This window comes from Anser anser, assembly GCF_964211835.1.
Source record: "Anser anser genome assembly, chromosome: 13".
Classification (NCBI taxonomy): Eukaryota; Metazoa; Chordata; class Aves; order Anseriformes; family Anatidae; genus Anser; species Anser anser.
The window spans coordinates 10,807,893-10,829,655 of record NC_139734.1 but is presented as its reverse complement, the minus strand read 5'-3'; the positions used below and the strand labels follow the sequence as shown (position 1 = coordinate 10,829,655).

The following is a 21,763-nucleotide window of genomic DNA, read 5'->3' as shown; positions in this document are numbered from 1 at the left end:
AAAGAGGTCATGAGATGAGGAGGAATGTACTATATGTTGAGTTTGAAGCCCTGTTCCATTTTGAGATGAATGGATGTTTCTTTGTGGATGAGGTTCAGGGCCTGGTGCACACAACGAACTGCATCCATCTCATTTATTCTCATTGCTCTCAGTGGGAGCAGGACAAAACAAAGCACTGCCCAGCAAGGTCAAGTGGCATGGTCTGTAATGGACACAAGGGGCACATCCACAGCTGGACTACCTCTGCTTCTGAACATCATCTCAAGGGGTGGCTAGTATGTCTCTGAAAGATCCAGGGGTGGGAGGTAAGGTAGAGACTACAGTGGCAAAGGGAAGGTTGGGAATAACAGGTCTCAGGAAATAGAAAGTGTCTCTTTTATTTTATTCCCAGACATAGTGTCCATACTTGCTTATCATTCCTTCCCCATTTGCTTCAACAGTAACCCAGGGAAGGGATTGTCAAGGCAGGGAATACCACCACTGCTGTTTAGATGATTTAACGACTCAATGACTGGCAACTATTTTAAGACTTCTCTAAAGTTAGGGGTATTAAAACCTGGCCAAAGAAAGCTGACCAGTCAGAGGAGGAGGACCAAAAGAAAAAAAAAAAAGGGGGGGGTCTCTTCTGTTTTTCTCATGGATCTTACTACCACTCGTGTATCACAAGTTACGTGATCTGAACATTTGTCCTTCCAGCATATCTGCCTCTGTCTACCACTTCTTTACCCTAGCTATTAGCGTATCTGTCTTTTTATCCCTCCTATCGGTCAGCTAAAACATGGGTGATCATTAAAGTTTTGAACAAGTCCATGTTTTTGCATTGATTCTGTGTATTGTCATGTGTAAACATACATCAAAAGGGGTGTATTTATCCATGTGTATAAAATAGATTGGTATATGTTTATTAGAAGATGGAAGACTTCTTTTGAAGCTCCACTGTCTCATGTGGGGAAACACCACCTCCAACAATGGGATGACATCCAGCGTTATTTTGGTAAGGTTGGGCAGTGAGGGCTGTGTGCCTCCTAATACAAGTTACAGAGCATGCTGGTTGCAGGTCTTGCATTCAAATGCCGGTCCAACCCGCTAATGCTTAATTTGGCAGAGATGATCAGAGAAGAGCCTGCAGTGTTATGGCAACAGACATTTGAAAGAGCAGTGTGAGAGTTTTAGTGAGAGAAGCTGCAATTTTACTCGTGAGTTGCTGACATTTTTTAGCGTTTTGAATTAGAAAAGAGTTTCAGAGACAAGGAGTATTTTAGGGAAAACAGTAGGAGGTGGGATTTGTTTTGTTCAAGACTGTAACTTGAGAGACAGAACCCAATGGGCAGCATTTCCATTGGGTATTCTTTGGCGAATGTTAAATCATTTATTATCTCTTTTTAGGTAAAGCACCTCCTATTCAAGCTTCAGATAAAAAAAAAAAATAGCTTCTGATGCAGGGAGGTTAGTTTAACTGAGGCATGAGAAAGTGAAAGAATTACGAAACCTCAAGTTTCATACAAATTTTCACAAAACCCTAGTAAATTGGGCCTATAAGTTTGAGTGCATTAGTTCTTTTCTTTGTAAAGCTATAATGCAATAGCTAGCTAGCAAATTAGTCTTCCAATAGGATTCTATTACAGATCTTTTTTGAAAGCAATAGAAGCAAATGTAGGAGGGTGTACATTTCCTAAATTAACAAGAGCCTAGAATGAGGGGGAAGGCTGCTAGCCACGAGTCACAAACCAGACATATAATTTATGCCTTGGAATAGTCAGAAAATGCATTTCCTTGATAGCGGCAAAATTGTGATTCAACATGCTGTTCAGAAAATAAGCTGTACAGAGGTCTCCTTTGAGAAATCAGCCAATTATCCAGAACATGAAGGTAGAAATTGTCCCCAATCTGGAAGTAACAAAGAACAACCAGAAATTATGACCAGATTTTGTGTTTATCTTGCTGGTATCCGAGCTTGTCAAGAATACTCTACTTCTTGTGAAAGCGCTGAATTTGCTGATGGGGAAAAAAACAACAACAACAAAAAACATACTAATGTTATGCTTTATTCCTTAAATGCAGGTAGTAAACTGAATTATGCAACGGTGAGCTTAGTCAGGTTATGTGATGCACAAGTCTGGTCTTAGTTGTGTGCTCTAGTTTTATTTCACTGTAAGCTAATTTGCTGCACATATTCACTATGTGTTTTTACTTTTCAGTCTGGCTTAAAAAACATTGAAGAAAATAATAATCTTTCCATTGACTTCAACAACTATTGGATAGAGCTTTAGCGTACTTAAAATATGCTAATGATATTTAAATTAATTACCTCCATATTTTTCAATAAATATATATTTTTATTAATGCTCCCAGAAAATGAGTACAAATAATAATACTTTTACATGGTCTTTTATCCCCAGAATGTGAATAGCTTGCATAAAACAGAGTTAATATTAACAAAAATTATTTTTATAATCATGACATGTAAAAAACCAAATATTTGAAAAGCTCTACATTCAAATTAAAATATTGATTCCCTCTGTAAGGACCTAGACAAGAGCCATTTAATGTGCCATGACGTTGAAGTGTTACAGTGATAATGTGGTTTTTAGTATTCTTTTTTATCCCCCCTTTTACTTTCTGGACAGTAAGCTAAACACACCCTGGAAGTGCAGCTGAACCAGAGGTAAAGGTTAGTGGTCAGGCTTTTCTCGATACTTGATTGTTTCCTATGAGCCATCCCATAAGGAGTTAAAGTGTTTGGTGGGGAAGGAGGAAACAGAACAAGTATGTAAGTGTTTAGACTTCGCATCATAATTCCTGCTGGGCCCTTAAGCACAATGGAATCTCCTTGTTTTAAATTTGGGGGCTGAACAGAGAGAGCCTGGTTTTGGCTGCTGCCCAAATGGCTCATTGTGCAACTCAGTTGAAGGAGACTGCTCATATACAAAGAGCTTATTCTTAGCGCAGATAGAATATAATTTTGCCACTAAAATGACCAACCTAGGGATTTAGTTAGTGAATAAAAGTGATTCGTGGTTCTCCGCAACTGGGATTATTAACTGTGTCATTGAGGAGCGCTGGCAAAATGTATATAGATGAGAACAACACTGAACAGTTAATTTTTAAATCACTGCCTCAGTGCAGTGGTAATATATGTTACAATCCCTTAGAATGAGCAAAAGAAAATTTGCATTTATTATCTTTTTTCAACATTTTTTATGGCATGTGCAGTACTAAGAGAAAAATCTTTCTGCAATATTCTTCTCATCTCTTGACTAGTTCAGTAGTGGTTAATATAAGCAGATATTTCAGGAGGAATCCATGCATGGATTTTTTTCATCACTCAGATTTCTGCATAATACTCGAGGAAGATGGAAAGGGTGGCATGGTAGCATCCTTGGTTGAGGAATTAAGTGGGACTGTCTCTAACCAACCACAAGCTCATAGTGCTGCCTTTCCCCATCTTTATGACCTGGTGTTAAGGCCCCTTTGGATTGTGACATTACTTGCTGTATTGAGTGAAAAAAAAAAAACAAAACAACAAAAAAAACAGTTGGCTGTAGCCTAAAGTATCGCTGTGTACTACTTAGGTTATGTAGCTGCAGCATACATAAGGGAACGATGTGAAGCTGCAACAGGAGGGTCAGGCTGGGTGTCAGGAAAAGGCTCTGCACCGAGAGGTGGTTGGGCGCTGGGACGGGCTCCCTAGGGGGTGGTCACGGCACCAAGCTACCAGAGTTCGAGAAGTGTTTGGACAATGCTCTCAGACATACAGGGTCTGATTTGTGGGTGGTCCTGTGTGGACCCAGGACTTGGACTCGATGATCCCTGCGGGCCCCTTCCAAGTCAGGATATTCTATGGTTCTATGATAATTTAATTCCAGACTGTAGAAGTTAACCATCTGCTTGAACTACACTTTTGCTCTGGTTTTATCCTTTGAGTCACGTAAAGTAATAAGCATTGGGAATGCGGTGTTTTAGTTCTCTGCTGGTCATTTCCATGAAACATAAAGGTCAGTGAGAAGGCTGGTACGTTGGGTCTCTGTGGGGTGACTTAGAACAAGGAGAGAGGAAATTAGCTGCATATTAGTTATAGCTTCCAGCTTATTTGTCCAGCTTTTTGTAAGTGTAAAGGTAAAGGGATAAAAAACCAAAACATTTTCTGCTTCAGAAGGGAAAGTATAATAGTGGTGAAACACAGATGAGTCAGTATTTATTTAGTAATTACTGGAATTCAAAGAAAAGCATGATTCACAAATACAACCAGCCTTTAAACAATGGGAAGAATACTTAAGAATGTGGTAGTCATCACTATTTATATTCTTTAAGAAATCTTTGGAATGATCATTTATTTGAAACTGCTATAACTCTTCAGTGGTTAGAAGCATTTTCTTTTATGTATTTAGAGAGTAGATACCTTGGGTCAAACTGGACCTTGGATAGAGAAATGGAGTTACACTGTAGAAGAGCTTGCCCCTGAGTGTCTGTTATAGACTACGTGGCTTCTGTTTATGGCAGAGCTATGAGTCAAGGGGGTGAAAGTGCAATAACATATTTAAATAAAATGTGTGATTGCAGTTCAAATGCTGAGTAACCAGTAATTGTACATTCATGTTTTGCGAGATATGAAATGCACAAGCCCAACTTCTCTGACATAAAACCAGCCTGTTTTGCTCATAACATCCATAACTGATGTAATTTAAACATTTCTCTGAGAGCACATTTAAGAAAATGGGAAGCAGTATACAAGTGTTACTCATGCAAGCCTATTTCAAGAGATTCTTTGAACACAGTTATTGATAGATTCTTCTTACATAACATATGCAAAATGTAATTGAAATTAAATTAAATGTCAGCATGACACCATTAAACAGCTAACATTTGCCATCTTCTAAGACAACTATTCCAAGCATTAACTTCCTAATCAGGAATTTATTCACTCTTTTTGCTTATTTATTCTAGACAAATAAAGGTGATGCTCTTGCAAACCGTGTCCAGAACACGTTGGGAAACTATGATGAGATGAAGGACCTGCTAACTAACCATTCCAATCAGAGCCACCTTGTAGGAATCCCAAAGAATTCTGTCCCGCAGACGCCCATCGACAAAAATGAACAGACCTTTTTCCCGGAACAAAGAAACAGGATGATCCCATCTCATCAGATCAGTGGCCACTCATCGACATCAATGCCTCCACCTTCTTCATTATCATCTAATTCTACTTTGCTACACGGTCACCAGAGCAGCAGGAAGTCGAGGACAGACTGGTCACGTGGTGGGCACAACTCTAGTGGGGCCCAGCCAAGCCAATCCAGTAGTCAGCAGAGTAGGACAAAGCATAGCTCTTCTCATGACCAGCCGCAGGGCAGGTATGAAGACCTCTACAATTGTCAGAGTGAGCAGCATAAAAGTGGAGGAACTGAGGAAGCAAATTCTATGGCAGCATCTTCACATTCAAGGCGGCATAATCATTCAAAGTCAGCAGCTGGAGAACATACTTACAAAGAAAACAGTCATTCAAAGTCACCCACAGAGCTTGAGTTTGTAAGTCATGGTCCTGGATCTCCACTTCCTTCCACATCTTTGTTATCTGCAAACAACGGTCTTTCGACCCAGAATTTCCCACCAGGACTTCACTGTAAAAACAGCATGGTCCAGCAAAAGCCTACGGCGTATGTTAGGCCTATGGATGGTCAAGACCAGGTACCCAATGACTCGCCTGAACTGAAACCTCCGATAGAAATTGAGAGTGGATATGGAAATCAGTCCTTTGGAACGCTGTTGGAAGGAAAAGTGAACACCCCTAGTTCGAAGAACAAAGTACCAAAGCTTAACATTCCTCCTGTTGGTGAAGTAAGTAGTTCAACATATCTTTTCTCTCGTACTGGTTGAGTATTTCGTGCACTGAATACTTGTCTTTGGAAATATGCAGTTCCCTTTCCTGGAACTATGTTTTAAAACATTCCTTTTTTTCTAGAGTATGCATGACTAACTTTATTTTTGGCAAAGTTTGTTGTGATAGTCCCAGTAAGAAATATTTAATGAAATTTTAAAATCACAGATTGGAATATTAACATTGCTTGTTTCCAATTAATATTAAAAGGCTAGGTCTCAGTTGGGTATAATACATTTATACCAGCTAGAATTCTGGACAGAGAACTCTAATATCTTGGTTCATCTGCAGTTTTCACTATTTTGCATATTCAGTTAGGAGGTAGTTTGACATAAATATCAGTGTTTTAATCTCTTTGAGGAAAAATGGCAGTCTCCAGACTTCAGCAGTACTAAACAGTTCTACCAGTAAGGAGTTTATTTGCAGAGTTTGCTGAATTCCCATTGCTTTTAATGGAATTAATGTGGCTTAAATTCTGAGTAATGCTTATGAAAATGTGTCCCATTAAAGCTTTTATGCATTTTGAAGAGCTCTTAATATTGGGATTCAGTCCCAGTCTCTGCTACCAACAGTTTAAGCTGTTGAATTTTGTATTGCTGGTCAGTACAATATTCCTGTGAGGAACATTTTAATCTGTTCATATTCACGTCCACTCCAAGCACAGATGTATAATAAGGATACCAATTGAACTATTTACAGTCTGTATACTTTTTCTCTTATTCTGAGTTTCTCTAAAGCAGTAACTATTTCAAGGTAGGTTTATAGCGTGTGTATGAGCAGAATTGCAATATGGGGTTTTCATAGTTTTTTGTTTTCTGCAAAATATTTCCCTGTTTGGTAATATTTTTATACTAGGAATGAGGAGTGATGCATTCTTAAGCCACTTTATTGCAAAAGGTCAGCTTTTTCTACTGGAGTAATTGTTTCAAGCCAATAATTTGTTTGACTATTTAAAAACTTGATGTTATTTATTAACATTCCAGGCAGCAACAAAGACTGATGTGTTTTGCAGTAGAGCTTGGAATAATTTTCTGGGAACTGCATCTGAAAACAGTAAAAGGCCTATTTATATCAAGTGGAAGCTGAGGGTTGCTTGCAGATGGTGTTTTATTAGAAAATGTATTTGTTAATAAACGTAGCTTTGTACAAGATTACTTTACAGATGTTTCTGTTTATTTTTACCTTAGGTTAAAAATCTGCTGATGTAGATGGCTTCATAGTCTGTTGCGATTTGTCGCTAGCATTGTTTGGCAAGTAAATAATTGCATGCAAAGGAAATAATGATGTTGCAAAAGCAAATACATTTATTCACTTTTGCCATCTATTAACACTATGAGTCAATAGACATACTTTCAAGTGCAGCATTAATATGAAGTATTTTTGGAAACAGAATGTGTCTTTTGCAACTTGTCTTTTTTTTTTTTTTTGATTTTTCTGGTGAAATCCTGGCACTGTTGAAATCAATTGAGTTGGTACCAGTTCTTTTTGGGCACAGGATTTCACCCACGGTCTTTTTTGTGTAGTTCTGAGGATCTCTAATGTGGACTGTTTTTAGAAAGGTTTCTAGTTACAGAGATGAAAAATTAAGTTGTGAAGTTGTTGCTATTGCTGCCTTAGTTTATATCTTGTGTAGTGAAAAGTACGGGTGTATAATTAATTTCATTTATGATCAGATAAATGGTAAACTCTAGGCACTTTAGAACTGAATGCAGGTAATAATTTTAAAACAGTCTCTGTTTCATGAAAGTGAGCAATGATTTGAAAAGGGAAAGAAAACCCAAAGCTGTGTTGAGGTGATGTATAACTCTCCTTTCTGATACAGAACATATGACAATAGCCAGACTGATGGATGTTTTGCAGGCAAATCTCCTCCTGAGTTTGGAGGGTTGGATTTTTTTTATTTTTTTTGCCTGTGTCAGGACTGTGAACTTTGGCCCTCTGTGTTTTTCCACAGATGTGTATCCTGAATTTGATTTACCCTGCGTTCAGCAATAAAACTCCTTCCAATCCAACGTTATAGATAACTGGCTTAGTTTAAGCTTAATCAGAACTGACAGTGCACACCTGTGAAACCCATAACCTTTTCAGAATGACTGCAGTGAGTGGCTCTGTTGTAATCTTTATACAATTGATGTGGAGGCTTATGATCCTTCGGTGGTGCTTATCAATTTATGAACCCTCCCTAGCCACCTCCAGCCGTAGTCATCTGCTTGAAACAATTTTGCTCCTGCTCCACGGGTTTCCATCCTAACACTGTTCCAGGTGGCGGTGGTGGTGATCTTCTTCGAACTAGCACTAGGAGAGTTACTTTTGGGGGCATTTCTCCATCATTTGTTCTGTAGCCCTCCCGCATCTGAGTCCACTTTTCAAGTTGCCAAGTCTACACATTGAGATTGCACACCAAACTTTTTTCAGTGATTTTTCTCAAAATTTTGCATGCTCTCAAAATGAGGAATTCTGTGGAGAAATAAAACTCCTCTGTGACAGTCCTACAATAATGTCATCTATTAAGATGTGTCATGGTGGGAAAGAAAAAGACAGTTTTTAATATCTTAAGGAGGGGGAAAAAGTAACCAAATATTGGAAGAAGCAGATTTAAAAGATGAGCTCAGAGTGATGTGGAAATATGGTCTCATTTATCATGGCTTAATGGAATAGGATGTTGAGTGCCCTGGAAGCATTCTGCCATGTGTAAGGAAGTGATCAATTTTATAACGTAATTTGTGTCACTTGAGGTGTTGCTCTAAGAATCTTTGCTCATTCTCAGGGCCCAGTTCTGCCCTCAGATATGCCCATCCATCTTTCAGCTCCTCTGGAGTGGACAAGGATGTTAATGCCTTGCTGCTGGCATGTCTCCACTGTGCAGTGGATTGTGGTTTAGTGATTTCTGAGCTTGTAAAGATTCATGGTGAGTTCACACAGACTTACGAGATTGGGTCAGAATATAGTGGTGGCAGCTCTTTTGCACCCATGGAATAACCCTTACCTCTCAATGGATGCTGCTCTATGATTTCCAGACCCAGACTTACCACAAAGAGCTCGTTCAGACCTGTCTGCACCATGCATGGACACTTCTGGTAGAGGAACAGGAACAGCAGAGCTTCTGTAGACTTCGTTTTGTAATTTAAAGATTTCTTTATGGTTGTGTGATCCTTTTGATTTCTTTTACCTTTCTGCTGTGTTTTACTTATTGGTATCATTTTCTAAGGCTGAAGGTAAAAAAACTGTAATGCTTTGGTGCCTTGGGTAAAACCCAATGTAATCACCAGTTACCAGGCTTGCAGCCTCCAGGATTCAGAAACTGTGAAGCAGAGCTTTTGGAACTGGAAGGCCATAAGTCTGTCATGTCTTCCGGGGGGCATGCAGAAATGCACCAGATAACATGACATAGAATTGATAACAACAGCCCTGGAGCTAAAACATAAAATTGATAAGAAGCCTCCAGCTGTAAACATTATTTCCTGTTCCTTTCTTATTAACGCCGATCTCTTTATTCTGTATTTACATACATACATACATTAATTTTGAGCTTGTATTTAACATTTGGTAAATTGTGGCAAGCCTGGGACATCACAAAGAGCTTTTGTATTATGTAGAATTCCACCTACTTAAATTGTATGATGGCAGATGATTGTTACTTACCAGCCAAGGAGAATTGCGTAGCTAAATCCTATATGCATTTATTCAAAAAAAGTAGAGGTTAGAGACCATACTAACAACTGATCCTCTCTCTGCTGCATTAAAATCCAGAATCTTGATACGTGTATGTATATTTAAACCTCTAGAAATCAGATGCTTACAAATTATTTCAAATCGACTAACTCAGCAGGAGATAGTTGAAAGGAAAGCCTGTACTTTTCAGATTGGGCTCAAACACAAATTACTGAGAGTATTGAGTAAAGTAAAGGGTTTTAAGGTCTGTGGGAACATCAGAAGATGTGTTCCTGGAAAATCTTATGCACGGTTCTCCAGAACAATGCATGGATTTCCAATAAATGTTTAGGGACAGGAAATCAAGGGCAATTGAGATAATGTTTGATTCTCTAGGCAGAGTTTTTAAATCTCACTGCACAATTGGCCTCACATTCCTACAAAGTAACAAACGCTCATATACCAAATTTCCCTAAAAATACAAAGCTAGGAACAAATCCAAACGGCCTACAACGTCTATGTCACCACCCACTTAAGTAATAAAAAATGAAGAACTTCTATTTTCACTTTACTTCTAGGAAAATATTTTGACGGGTTCAGTATACTGCAAAGTGATAAGCTTCTGTTACATGTTTCAAATCATTCTGTTATCACTGCATGTATTGATTAGCTTAGTACTTTCTGAGCTAGCTATAAAAAAGGCTGCTCTCTTTCTGCATTAAAGAGCAAGAAAAATTGACAGGTAGATAACCATATTGATTGAACCTAAATAGTAAATGCAAGGGGCCTATATATGCCTTATAAAACTCTTTGGTAGGAACCAAAGCCAGTTTAATATCTTTTTTTTTTTTTTTAATTAAATGGAAAGTAGATGTCTTTAACCATCCCCACGCCCTTCTGACATACATGCTTCTCTGGTTGCCAGCTATAGTGCATTACCATAGTTGTGGGCAAATCACTTTTTTTTCAAATGCAGGCTTTATCCATTCCCCAGACTTTGAGCTCTGAAGAAGAATGGACCGAATCAAGCATTAAGCTGAAATCCCTTTGCTTGGTTCATATTTCAAAAGTCTGAGGCCAAAAACAAACCCAAAGAGCAGTATTTCTTGCAGTATTACAGGTTACAGCCATATGTTTTTCATTTGTAAATACTGTGAGAAGTAATGTTCTTGTGATACTTCTAAATGAAGACCATATGACACCACTCGACTGAAGACCTCTTATTGTGGCCTTTCTAAGGCTACTGTCCGATTGCTCGGACAATTGTTAGGAAAAGTATTTTGCAGGAACAGCAAGAGGACAGCTTACTATTTTAAATAAAATGTAAAAAGTAATTATGCATATTTAGGGCCTGAATTTTAACCTCTGTGACCAATGAGGACTTTGCATTTTATCTCCGAGACTGCCCATAAAATTAGCTATAGTTAAAAGATCATAGTCTTAGAAAAAGTTTTGTGTTAGAAAAGTGATTTTTTAACTTTTTTTTTTTTTTAATTCTGCAGTGCCCAAGTAGCTGCTTGTAAGTGGCTTGTTAGTGATCCAAGTTAAGATTAAGAAATACTGTTACCCGAATACTGTGATATAATATTGTCACAAAATAAGATGACCTTAAAGGCTTTGGGGAGAGCAGCAGTAGAATTGGTTTTGCTTGAGCAAAGATGGGGAGGCATCATTTAGTGGCCTGGGGGGACTGCAGGGTGTATGCATAGCTCTGCCAATAGATTTGGTCTGTGACTATGTGACAGTGTCACTTTGTTGGTACTTCTCAAACTTGTTATAGCAAGCTTAATTTATTGAGTTCTGTAGATTGAACAGAAGTCAGAAATCTTTAAATAATCAATCCTGTTCCCCTTTTTGATTTGTGGTCCTCAGTGTTTTGGTGCATCTGACTAGGAAAGGGGGGCTATAATATTTGCTTTCCACCCTTAGAGGAGTATTTTTCAGATTTTCATTGAAAAAACATGGAGTAAGTATACAGTACTATGGCTGCTTTTCCATAACTAAAACTGCATCTCTCTTCTACTTGCTCCAATTAATTTAAGGAGAACATATCAAGCCATATCAAAATCTAGTTAAGTGTTGTGAAATCGTCTTTATGTTGACTGGCAATGTACTTTTTGACTAATGAGCAGAAGTTGGTAGAGCTGATTTTTCAGCATCTTCTTTTCATCTATGTGCATTGCAAACACACCAGGAAGAATACTCCTGGATCTTGATGCTCTGCGTAGCTGTCAGCTAAGCCGGGTGCTCTTCCAGGAGTAGTCCAGCAGCGCTAACAAAGCCGGAGCCTTTGCGCTATTTGTTAACACTGCTGTGGAACATGACCTGCTTTAGTGACTATCCTGTCTCTGTGAACTGTAAAACAAAGAATGCTTGTGTAACAAAAGATGAGAAAGCACCATTTTCAGGTATTTGATTTTTTGAGATGTATGCTTTCACTCAGGGCTGTGAACAGCATGTCGTCGGCTTGCGGAGAGCAGGATTGGCAGATATTTGTGGATCTGTGTTTGGCTCACTGTGTGAGAATGAATGGCCATTTGTAAACTTTACCATGAGCTAAGTTAAATATTATTTTATCTGACTCAAACCTTTAAAGTAACACACAGCTAGATAGAAGGAACCTATGTAGATGTTCACTGCTCTTTTCAGTCATACCTTTGGGTGTGGGTTTTTTTTTTTCTCTTTGTAGAGAGCATAAGAATTACGGTTTTAAGCAGTCCAAGAACACAGAAGTCACTTTTTGTTTTGTTTTAAAGTTCAGGCAAGAGAGTCTGTGCACATTTTTGCATGGATAATGACAGCTATCATGAATCATCACTGGGACTGAATGTGGGGCTTCTCAGGACAGCCTTGGCTCCTTTAACAAGAGCTGGGGCTCTTGCTGGCAGCTATAATTGACTTTCTCCCAGGGCCACTCACCAAGTGAATGTGGTGAAAATATTGCATCCAATACATTCTTCTTAAATGTATAAAAAGAGGCATAAAGAAAATACAAGAAAATCAGTGAGCACAAATACAGACTCTGAGGGGGAAAAAAAGTTCTAATCCTGATGAAAATGGTAGTCAAGTAGAAAATTGGACTTTGCTTTATCTGCTAAGTGTAGATCAGTAAGTAACAACTGGAATGCTCTTGTGCAAATGTCAGGAATCTGGGCAGCCAAATGGTGCAGAAAGTGTGATTAGATATTATAGAGGTAATAGGAAACCAAATAGAAAGCACTGTTTCAGACACAGTGGTAGCGGTTGAGACTGAAATATAGCTAGAGAAAGATAAAGGAGGAGGGATAGCACCATATATTGTCAAGCTGAATGAAGATTTACAGAGAATATTGCAATAACTAAAATAAGGAGAAGGGGAAGGTGAGGAAAACCAGGTTACTATGCAACAGAGAGATGTGGTAGACGTGAAGAAGTGTAGGCACAATCTTAACATACAACGAGTCCTTGTTTCAGTTTCAGTAGGAAGCAGGATGGACAGTGGAAGTGAGGACATGTAAACTGGACTCACCACAGAGGGAAGAGGAACTACAGTACTCAGGTGTGGTTGGCTTTCTGGTGGGAATCACAAGAGCAGAAGTGCTTAACTGCTCTTAAGCTCATCAAACTCCATCTTGTGAAAAGCTGTGTGCAATATGCGAGCAATTAACCCGTGATCCAGAAGGCAGCAGCCTCCGCTCTATGTTCTGGTTCTTTTACACGCATAAGATGCTTACTTGCATGAATTCCTCTGGCTATTTTGTAGGCTTAGTCCACTGACATGCAGAATCATACTAGACTTTAAACCATAAAAGCCGTACCATATGAGCCATATTTATAGCATACCTTCAAAGTGTGAAAATCAGAGGATGGTTATATATGAGCATTTCCGGATTTATGGCCAGAGTCACCCCACCGCAAGCTAGCTGTCTCTGATTCGAGTGTGGAAAAGCATTTAGGAGCTGCAGGTGAAAACATCATATGGGAATACTTTAATAAAAATAAAAATAATAATAATAAAAAAGAGGGAAAGAAAGTTGAACGCATAACTTGGCAACTGTCCATGAACTGCAGATATAGGTTAAAGTTATTTAGTTGGCAGGCGATTGCTAGTGTATTAGCAATGTTGGGGAAAAAAAAAATCTAATTTCTGTATTTTGGCTTGTGCAGTAAAGAAATTCCTCCCACATAAATATGTTCATTTCACCTTCTGGGAAGTAAAGAAAGGAAACTGTAGCTGCAGTCTGTTATTTAATCTTCCTGAAATTAGCATTTGGTGCTCAGGAAGATTGAAAGATTTAACGCCAATGCCTTCCTCAAAAGAAAGAAATGACACACCACATATGTTTTAGCACTGGTTAGACTGTTAAATGGAATTAATCAAAATCCATGTTAAAATATTTCCATGTGTTAATTACCAATGGTTTGGAACATTAAAATACATATTGGCTTGGGAATAAATTAGTGAAGAAATATCAGATTGAGTTTGTGGGCTTTTAATTGCAACATAATATACTGTGTGTTTTAGAAAGGTAGATGTAAATACACAGCTATGAAATGCTATGGCAATGTGCATTTAAAAATTGTGTAATAAAACAATCTAAAACAGGCTTTCGTTATGGCAGTGTGATGCTATTTCCCATCTTAAAAGAAACATTAAATCATTCACTCATTTAATAAAGCAAGAGAAAACAGTTTAAAAACGCCCAGAGTTTCATCTTGGGCCAAAGGAAGTTTTAAAGTTTCTCCTTTGAAAATCCTGGTGATGTAGCGAGTACCAACAGCAGGTCTTCTGTTGCAAGTAGGCAGAACTTACTCGTGCCTTTATTGCTGCTGGGTCAGGGCAAAGCTTATTTCCCTTTCCCTCATGCTGTGCCTGTAGAGCCGCAGGACAGTATAAATTTAGCTAAGTACGTAAACGAGGCTGGACAAATGGATGTGTTCACCCTCTTAGAGTACACACGAGGGAGGCAGCGATATCGAAGGCAGCGTTGTAGCCGCCTGTCTCCTGCCTGAGGGTGGAGGCCCTGTGTGGCCTGAGGCCTTCCCTCACAGAGTTACACGGCCTCCTCTGCTGCCGAAGGGCGGCCGTGGCTGTGACAAAGGTCACCCTGGCGGAAATAATTTCACGTACACCCAGTGCAGGGAACTTGAGAAAAAGGTAGATTATGCCTTTAATTTTGTCTATGCTTGCTGTCTGAGTATCCACTTGTAAAATAACACTGAGCGCAAGCAAGAGGTTTGGGGCTCAGAGGGAGGAAGAGGCAAGGTAAACAGATTCAGTCACTGTCCAGGCTAATGGACCTATTTTAGTTTGGATTCGCAAAGATCTCTGAGAGGAATCGGTGACCCTCAATCCCCATTAATACTGCCAATTAATACTGTCAGTCTAAACATATTTCACTTAATACATGCTGCTTTCCCTTGCGCACTTCCTCAGAATAATTTCCCATTGTTATATCTCCCAAATGTGTAAACTTCTTGGGTTATATTTCACTAAGCTGCAAGCTGTGACACTTTAATCCTCAAGACAAGCTGGCAATTATTTCTGCTGTTTGTAAATATCCAAGGCACCCATTTACGTTTGCATGTATCTTAAATATAAACGTTGAAACAATTATTTCTTAAATATGTAAATTAAATTTACAACACTGACACATACCCTTTGAAAACTTAGAAAACCACAAAGATCCTCAGATTGCTTGCAGGAGTCAGGATTTGGATTTTATTAGAGCTTGAGTGAAGGCTGTATGTCCTGGTCAGCAACCTATGTCTGTGGGGTTTAATCCTTTTTGATGCCAAACTTCCTTGATCCTTTTTGATGCCAACTTCCTTGTCATCAGAAACTAAAAATGTCTCAAAATATGTAAGTTCTACTAGCACGTGCTATTGAAACTTGAATATGCTTAATTTAGAACCTCTCTTCACATCCAGGAGTAGCTTCCTTAAGCAGCCTCTCTGTGAAGCAAAACTTCACAGTGTATTGTGCATTGAGAAGAAAGAGGGATCTGTAACATCTTCTCTTCCCACCAACACACGCAGTTACACACTGACATGAAATATACCACAAATTTAGCTAGGGAAATATTAAGAAGTAATTTTTATTCAAAGCAATTATCCTAGCAACCACAACATTTGCTGCACAATACCATGATCACAAAGGTCAGCAGTTAGCATGGTTTCATGGTGTGGACCACGCACTGTGGTGTCACGGACCACAAATGTTTTGCAGATCCAAGCTTGGGAATCAGGGATTTAGGGCTTTGCCAATGTTTCTGAAAGCAAAACTTTACCATTAACGTTTCCTAGGAAGGTTTGTGGAGTCACAGAAAGCCAACGAGGGGATATGCGCTCTCTGTGCCAATGGTTGACGCTTCTTCATTGTCATAAATTATTTCTTCCTCCGCCAGACAGAAAGTCACTTACTGTGCAGAGTGCAATGGAGGCAGGGCTGTGTTCAAAGTTTCTTCCTGTGATTACGAAGAAATGCATTTCAGTCCTAGAAATATTTGTTTAAATCCTAGAAATTTTGTACTTAACTGCTATTTCTTTTTCTCTTCAGTGTAGTGATAAATTAGTTTTTGCCTGTTTCTTAAAACATGAAGGTGCCTGATGTGCTGTAATCCAGATATACAAAATAAAACAGAATGAGGCTCTTCTCTAAGGGATCTAGAGGTGATTGTAAGATACACCCAGGTTAGTCCTGTCTTGCCCTTTTATGTTATCACTGCTGTGCAAGAAATCCCAATGATTCCACATGAGGACTAACACTTTCAGATTGTGAATAGAAGAAGCAAAATTGGATCACAAATGATAATTCACAATTAGACTTACTTAGGACTAGCAGTAAGAGCGGGATGTAGTAGAAATATAGAGAATTATTGCTCTTCAGAGAAGAAAAATTTTAATTTGCAAATGCTTTTTTTTGTAAACACATTTTATTAAGATGTAACTGCACCTGCATTTCATCAGGAAAATTGTTTGCTACAGTTTTTAGTATACTTTGATGTATTGAATATATTTGATTTACTTTAATAATGTTTTTTCCTCTTTTTATCAGTATTCTACATACTTCAAGTCCCTAATCTGAAATATCAGAACTCTTGAGAGATGGCCTATTTACTTATAATTCTCATTTCATTTTTTCAGAACCAATGTTTTAGTTATAATGAAGGCTTCAGATAAGGAACCAGATTTCAGATGTTTAGCTAAACCAGGAATATCATATTACTATTGACTTTGCTCAATTACAAGAGCCAGGTGATAGCGACTCGAAAAAAGAGATGGGTTTCTGGCTCAGGAGCGCGCTTTGGCAACAAATCGACAGCAGACCACTTGCTGTTGTTTGCTTCACACTGTGGAGTGGTCTCAGGATATGAACTACATTTCTTTAGGTTGAAATTAAAACGAGAGAGGCTCTGCAGGGATGCCCAGAGCGTGCTCCAGCTGTTCCCCTGGTGCTCAGGAGAAGGTAGACTTGCACCCGTCAGCCCCTTCTCCTCTCCACCTCTGCAGAGGTCTGAGATCCTCTACAGAGCGCCTCCTATTGTGCTGAGCGTTTTGCAATGAGGATCCAGCTTTACTCTCTTGCACTGGGACTGGTGGTGGCCCAGGATGAATTGAACAGTCATTGACAGTATTACACAAAGTGCAAACGAGCATGGAGGGAGGGAGAGTATTACTGACCTCTGCAGCTTGCCTGCAAGAAGTGGAACCACCTGCGTGAGCAGGTGGCAGGAATGGAAAAGACTCTGCCTTCCCGTCACCGCTGGCTGCACCTCAATAGGACAGCTAAGTCTAGCTTTTTGGGAAGGGAACGTGTCTGTAGGTGGTGGAGGTAACTTCCACAAGTAAGCCTGTTAAAAGGGAACTGATATTTACAGTCTAGTGTGGGAGATTTTCCGTAACAAATTCTGCATGTGGTTTCAGAAGTGGGAGCCCAGAACAATTCTCCATGCTCTTGGCTGCTCCAGTCATTTCGGTTTCTGGGGTGAGGCACACGCCAGGTCACTGAAGGACAGGAGGGAACAGAGACATGAACAGGGAGAGGGATTTCCCCTTTCATTAGCCACAATAAATATGTTTGTTCAAGAACAAATAGCTGGAACAAGCAGACATGCAGCTCTGATGCTGAAGAAAAGGCTATTTGTGTCAAATACATAGGAAATACTGTTCCCAGACAAACCGTTGTAAGGATTGTCCTTTAACAAAGCCAAGTTTATTTGGGATCCTGACTATGTAAAGGCCCTGTATTTCATTCTTTTTCCCATTAGCTAACATGGGGCCCTGTATGGTGAGTAATGATGTGATTGCAGTGAGTTGGCTTTTAAACTATTGAAATAGAGTATAGCACTTTACTGTAAGCTGCCCTTGTACTTCGGTGCTGTCAGAAATCCTTATTGAGTGGGATTTCCAGGTTTAAAGTCAACAGCCAGAGGCGGAAAGAAAAGATGCTATCTCTGTGGCATGCCCTTAATAAAAAGTTTGCTTGAACATAACTCCCTTATGATAGCAAACCTGTGTATAATGGAGGGAGTATTTACTTGGCACTCTCCAGGATTATCCGTGGTATTTTGTTGTAATGGTGGGGAGCGGAGAGGGAAGTCCAGAGAGAAACCAAGGCTGCGGCAGTGGAGTGTGGTGGGGGAACTTGTATGGCTGTCCCGAGCAGACAGGTGTTGTGGGGCAGCTGGGTGCACAGAGAGGACCTGGATTGCTTTCGCCAACAGATGTGGAGGCCAGGCTGATGACAAGTCGGTCAGTGAAGTGTGTAAGGCTGTGGCAGAGGACTTGGGAAATGCCTAAAACCAGCTGAGGGTGCGTTACCCACCTCTCCCCAGAGGCTAAAGCCGCTGTCAGGGCTTCCGCGGAACGAGACCATTCCTTTGTGGAGTTCTTGCAGATCTCACCTTCCTTCTCTTTCTGTGGGTACCTGCTTCTTCAAAGTACTGCAAGTAAAGTTGACTGCTGCACTGCGCCTGTGAGCTTGAGCTTTTGCAGGCTTTATAGGATGGTGATTTTTCTGGCAGTGTTATCATAGGTTTGTTTTCTCTGTGTGTATCTTTACAAATACAGATGTAAAATTATATACATGAATACATAGGCTGTCAAATGGCCACTTAGATCTACATCCACACTTGCAATAGCAGAGGCTAAAGAGCCTTTTCTTGGCACAGCACTGTCATTTCACAATAGATCATGAGTGACGGAAGTGGAAAGGAATTACATATTTTGTTGCCTCGTCTCCTGTGACACAAAGCCACGTGGAGGTCTTCACTGCATCTGGTTTCTGATTTTGGCCCCAAACACAGACAAATACCACAAGCCCTAACAACTGCCGTTTCTAGCCCTCCTTCCAAAAGTGAGTCCCAAGGGAGTTGGTTTTGAGCTGAATGCTCTCTGTTCTGTTCAGTGCTTAAATGTACTGGCATTGCTTGTTTGTCTCTTGCTGAATGGGATCACACGATTTTTAAATTTCTCTTTGTTCCCTTAGCTACTCTCGTACTTAGTTCCTCAAAAAAAGAAGCAAAATCAGCTTTGTCTGCAGTGCTGGTGTCGCATGGCTCCCAGCGCTTTCCCTTTCCCCAGCCAGGAGGACTGCTACCTGGGGAAGGGTGTGGGAACCAGAGGATCTCCACCTGCACTAATATTACAGTGAGGACAGAGCCTTGCCTTGCAGGCTTTTAGGCAGAGGCCATATCCCAAAGGAGATGAAGGCAGGCCAGGGAGGAAGAGAAGGAAGAGAAAAGTTTAGCTTGCTGTAGGGAGCAGAGCTATATGACAGAGGTTGGAGAATAGGGAATTATAGTACACACGTGTAAAATGTATTATGAAAGCTTATATACTTGTGTATGCGTATGAGAGAAGGTATTCAAATGCGTCCTCCCACCATTTTTCATGTATTTTTATGACGGTGGTGGCTGGACTGTGCGTATGGATTGTTGTAACACCACATTTTTGTAGCAAAGCCTCACCTTGGATTGAGTGTCATATTGGTCAAAGAGCATAGCAGGTATTTTGGAGCATAGCTTTCCTTCAGGAGTGATTGCCTTCTGTCTGCTCTGAGGGGGAAAAAAATAAGCAACGGGACTGCATTTGCCACAGATCTGTGCCTGAGCTAATAAACTCTGCTGAGAGCTTCAGCTCAGGCTTACGCTTTTTTATTTTCCAGCTTGAAACACAAGCTGAGATAACTCAGGTCTGCCCACAATAGACAGTACAAATATTCTTTGAAAGGGTTCCAAATGTTTCAAGACCCAGATAGCTACAGCAAAGCTTTGTATGTGTGCATGGAAACATATACCATAAAGGATGTATAAAGCTGTTTGAAAATCAAGCAAAATATGTGCACAGATCTGTTGTGATTGCCCTTGGAAAAAAATATATTTGGAAGATTTCATAGGATTCCTTTTCTCTTTTTAAAACAAAAAGCCAGCACTGGCATTTTTATGTGTGGCTGTTATGCAAGTCTCCTTAGGGATTACCTTTGACACTGGGCTCTTAAAGTTGCAGCATCTTGCATAACGTGCTTGCACAACAAGCACTGCGCTTCATAACCGGCAGGTTTAGACCCAAGGCAGGCAGCAGCAATCACAACCACTGACATCGTCTGCAGCGTTTTGTGAGAATGACCTGAACTATTCCGAAACTACAGGGTAGGAAATGGAGTAAAGGAAGCTGTTGGGAAAAACAGAAAACAAACAAAATCACCACCACCACGTGTGACGGAGTCTTTTATATTTAGCTTTAAGTAACAGAGAGATAGGTAATTATGTCAAAATTTGGTTATCCTTGCATTTGAGTTGATTTACTAAAAAGAAAAAAATCAAAACTTGTGTTCTTTCCAGAGTCAGTGTAATTTTTATTTTCAGCTTCAATGGAAACAGGTTTGGGCCCTTTATAATTAAGAATAGTAGGTGAAATGTTTTCTCCTTTTCCTCCCTTATACTCCATAATATGCCAACCTGTGAGACCTAGATATGAACCTACTCTTCTGCAGACACTTTATTTTTAAGGACCAAATACCAAGCCCACTGTTGCTTATAGAAGTCTTGTCACTGAGTTCAGTAGTGTTTGGATCAAGACCTATAAAAATAAATTCAGACAGAATTTAGAAATTAGCATGTACAGATGATGACTGCGTTATAGACTGGACAGGACTCAGTATTTGTGCTGTCCTCTTCTGGAGCGGCTCAAAACATCACAACTTTCACTGAAACAAGCTCTTGGGAAAATAAATGGAGAACTTTACGAATACTATAGCTGTTTCAGTATTCATACATAATAAACCCGGCTTCTGTAAATAACTCATTTTATCTGTCAAACATTGTAGGCACATATGCCACATTAACTGTCACTGGGGTCGTAAATAAACAATGTATCTGTCTACACATTACTTATGTCTGGGGGGAACTGCACAAGTACGCAGGGAAAACAGTAAGGAACACATTTTAATTGTAAAATAAAATGTTAGTGTTGCTATCACTAATTACTTTAAATACATCTGAACTTAAAAACAGTTCATAATTCAATAGCAGATACAAAAAGGCAATAGTCAAACAAAATTGAGTTAATGATGCATCTAGTGTGTATCTCTTAAATGCGTTTCTACTACCAGAAGCTCAAGTACGACTCTGGGTGACTGTGACTGTTCCTTTGTTCTTTACAAATAACACCCCACCCTCCAAAACAAGCAAACAGACAGAAAACAAACAGAAAGAGGAAAAAAAAAAAAAAAAGGCATTTTCTATATAAAACTATATACAATTCACTTTGGGGTTTAGAGTGTGGGTCCTAATATTCTGGTCTTGCAATATATCAATAAGTCAGACTTTCATCTGTTTAACGCTGTCATGTTGGACTCCTCTTTCCAATAATTTGTTTGCATGATTTCGGCGTGAAGCATGTGCTGTACCAGTTGGTTTTGATCACTTGTAGGCACTAGAAATAGTGGGAGACTTCTAATGAGACACCAAAATATCAGGACAAGTGGATTATCTTAGTTGTTGAGATAAGTTCTGTATTCTTTTAATTTATTTTTTTTCTGTAGGCAGGGTTGTCACTTAAAAGACCAACTTTTGATCTGTCTTAGAATAATGTGTTTGTTGATGTATGTTCAAAAGCAAACAAATCCAAACCCAACAAACTCACGGGTTCCCTTCAGCCCTTTATAAATTTGTTGTGCTTTGGTGGAAAAAAATGTTCACCTACCAGCCAGGTATGGATAGAGATAACAGGCTTGACTTATGATAGAGTAAAATT

The 21,763-nt window shown here is 39.5% G+C and overlaps 1 protein-coding gene across 16 annotated transcripts in view; it reads left to right on the top strand.

Moving 5' to 3' along the window:
• AFF2 (ALF transcription elongation factor 2) overlaps positions 1–21,763 on the top strand; it is a 426,609-nt gene that overhangs the window by 184,963 nt on the left and 219,883 nt on the right. For all 16 annotated transcript variants that reach the window (XM_083797145.1, XM_083797153.1, XM_083797147.1 and 13 more), the window contains one exon: positions 4,945–5,835. In XM_083797145.1, coding sequence (XP_083653271.1) covers positions 4,945–5,835 — 891 coding nt within the window. The remainder of the gene's footprint in view (positions 1–4,944; positions 5,836–21,763) is intronic.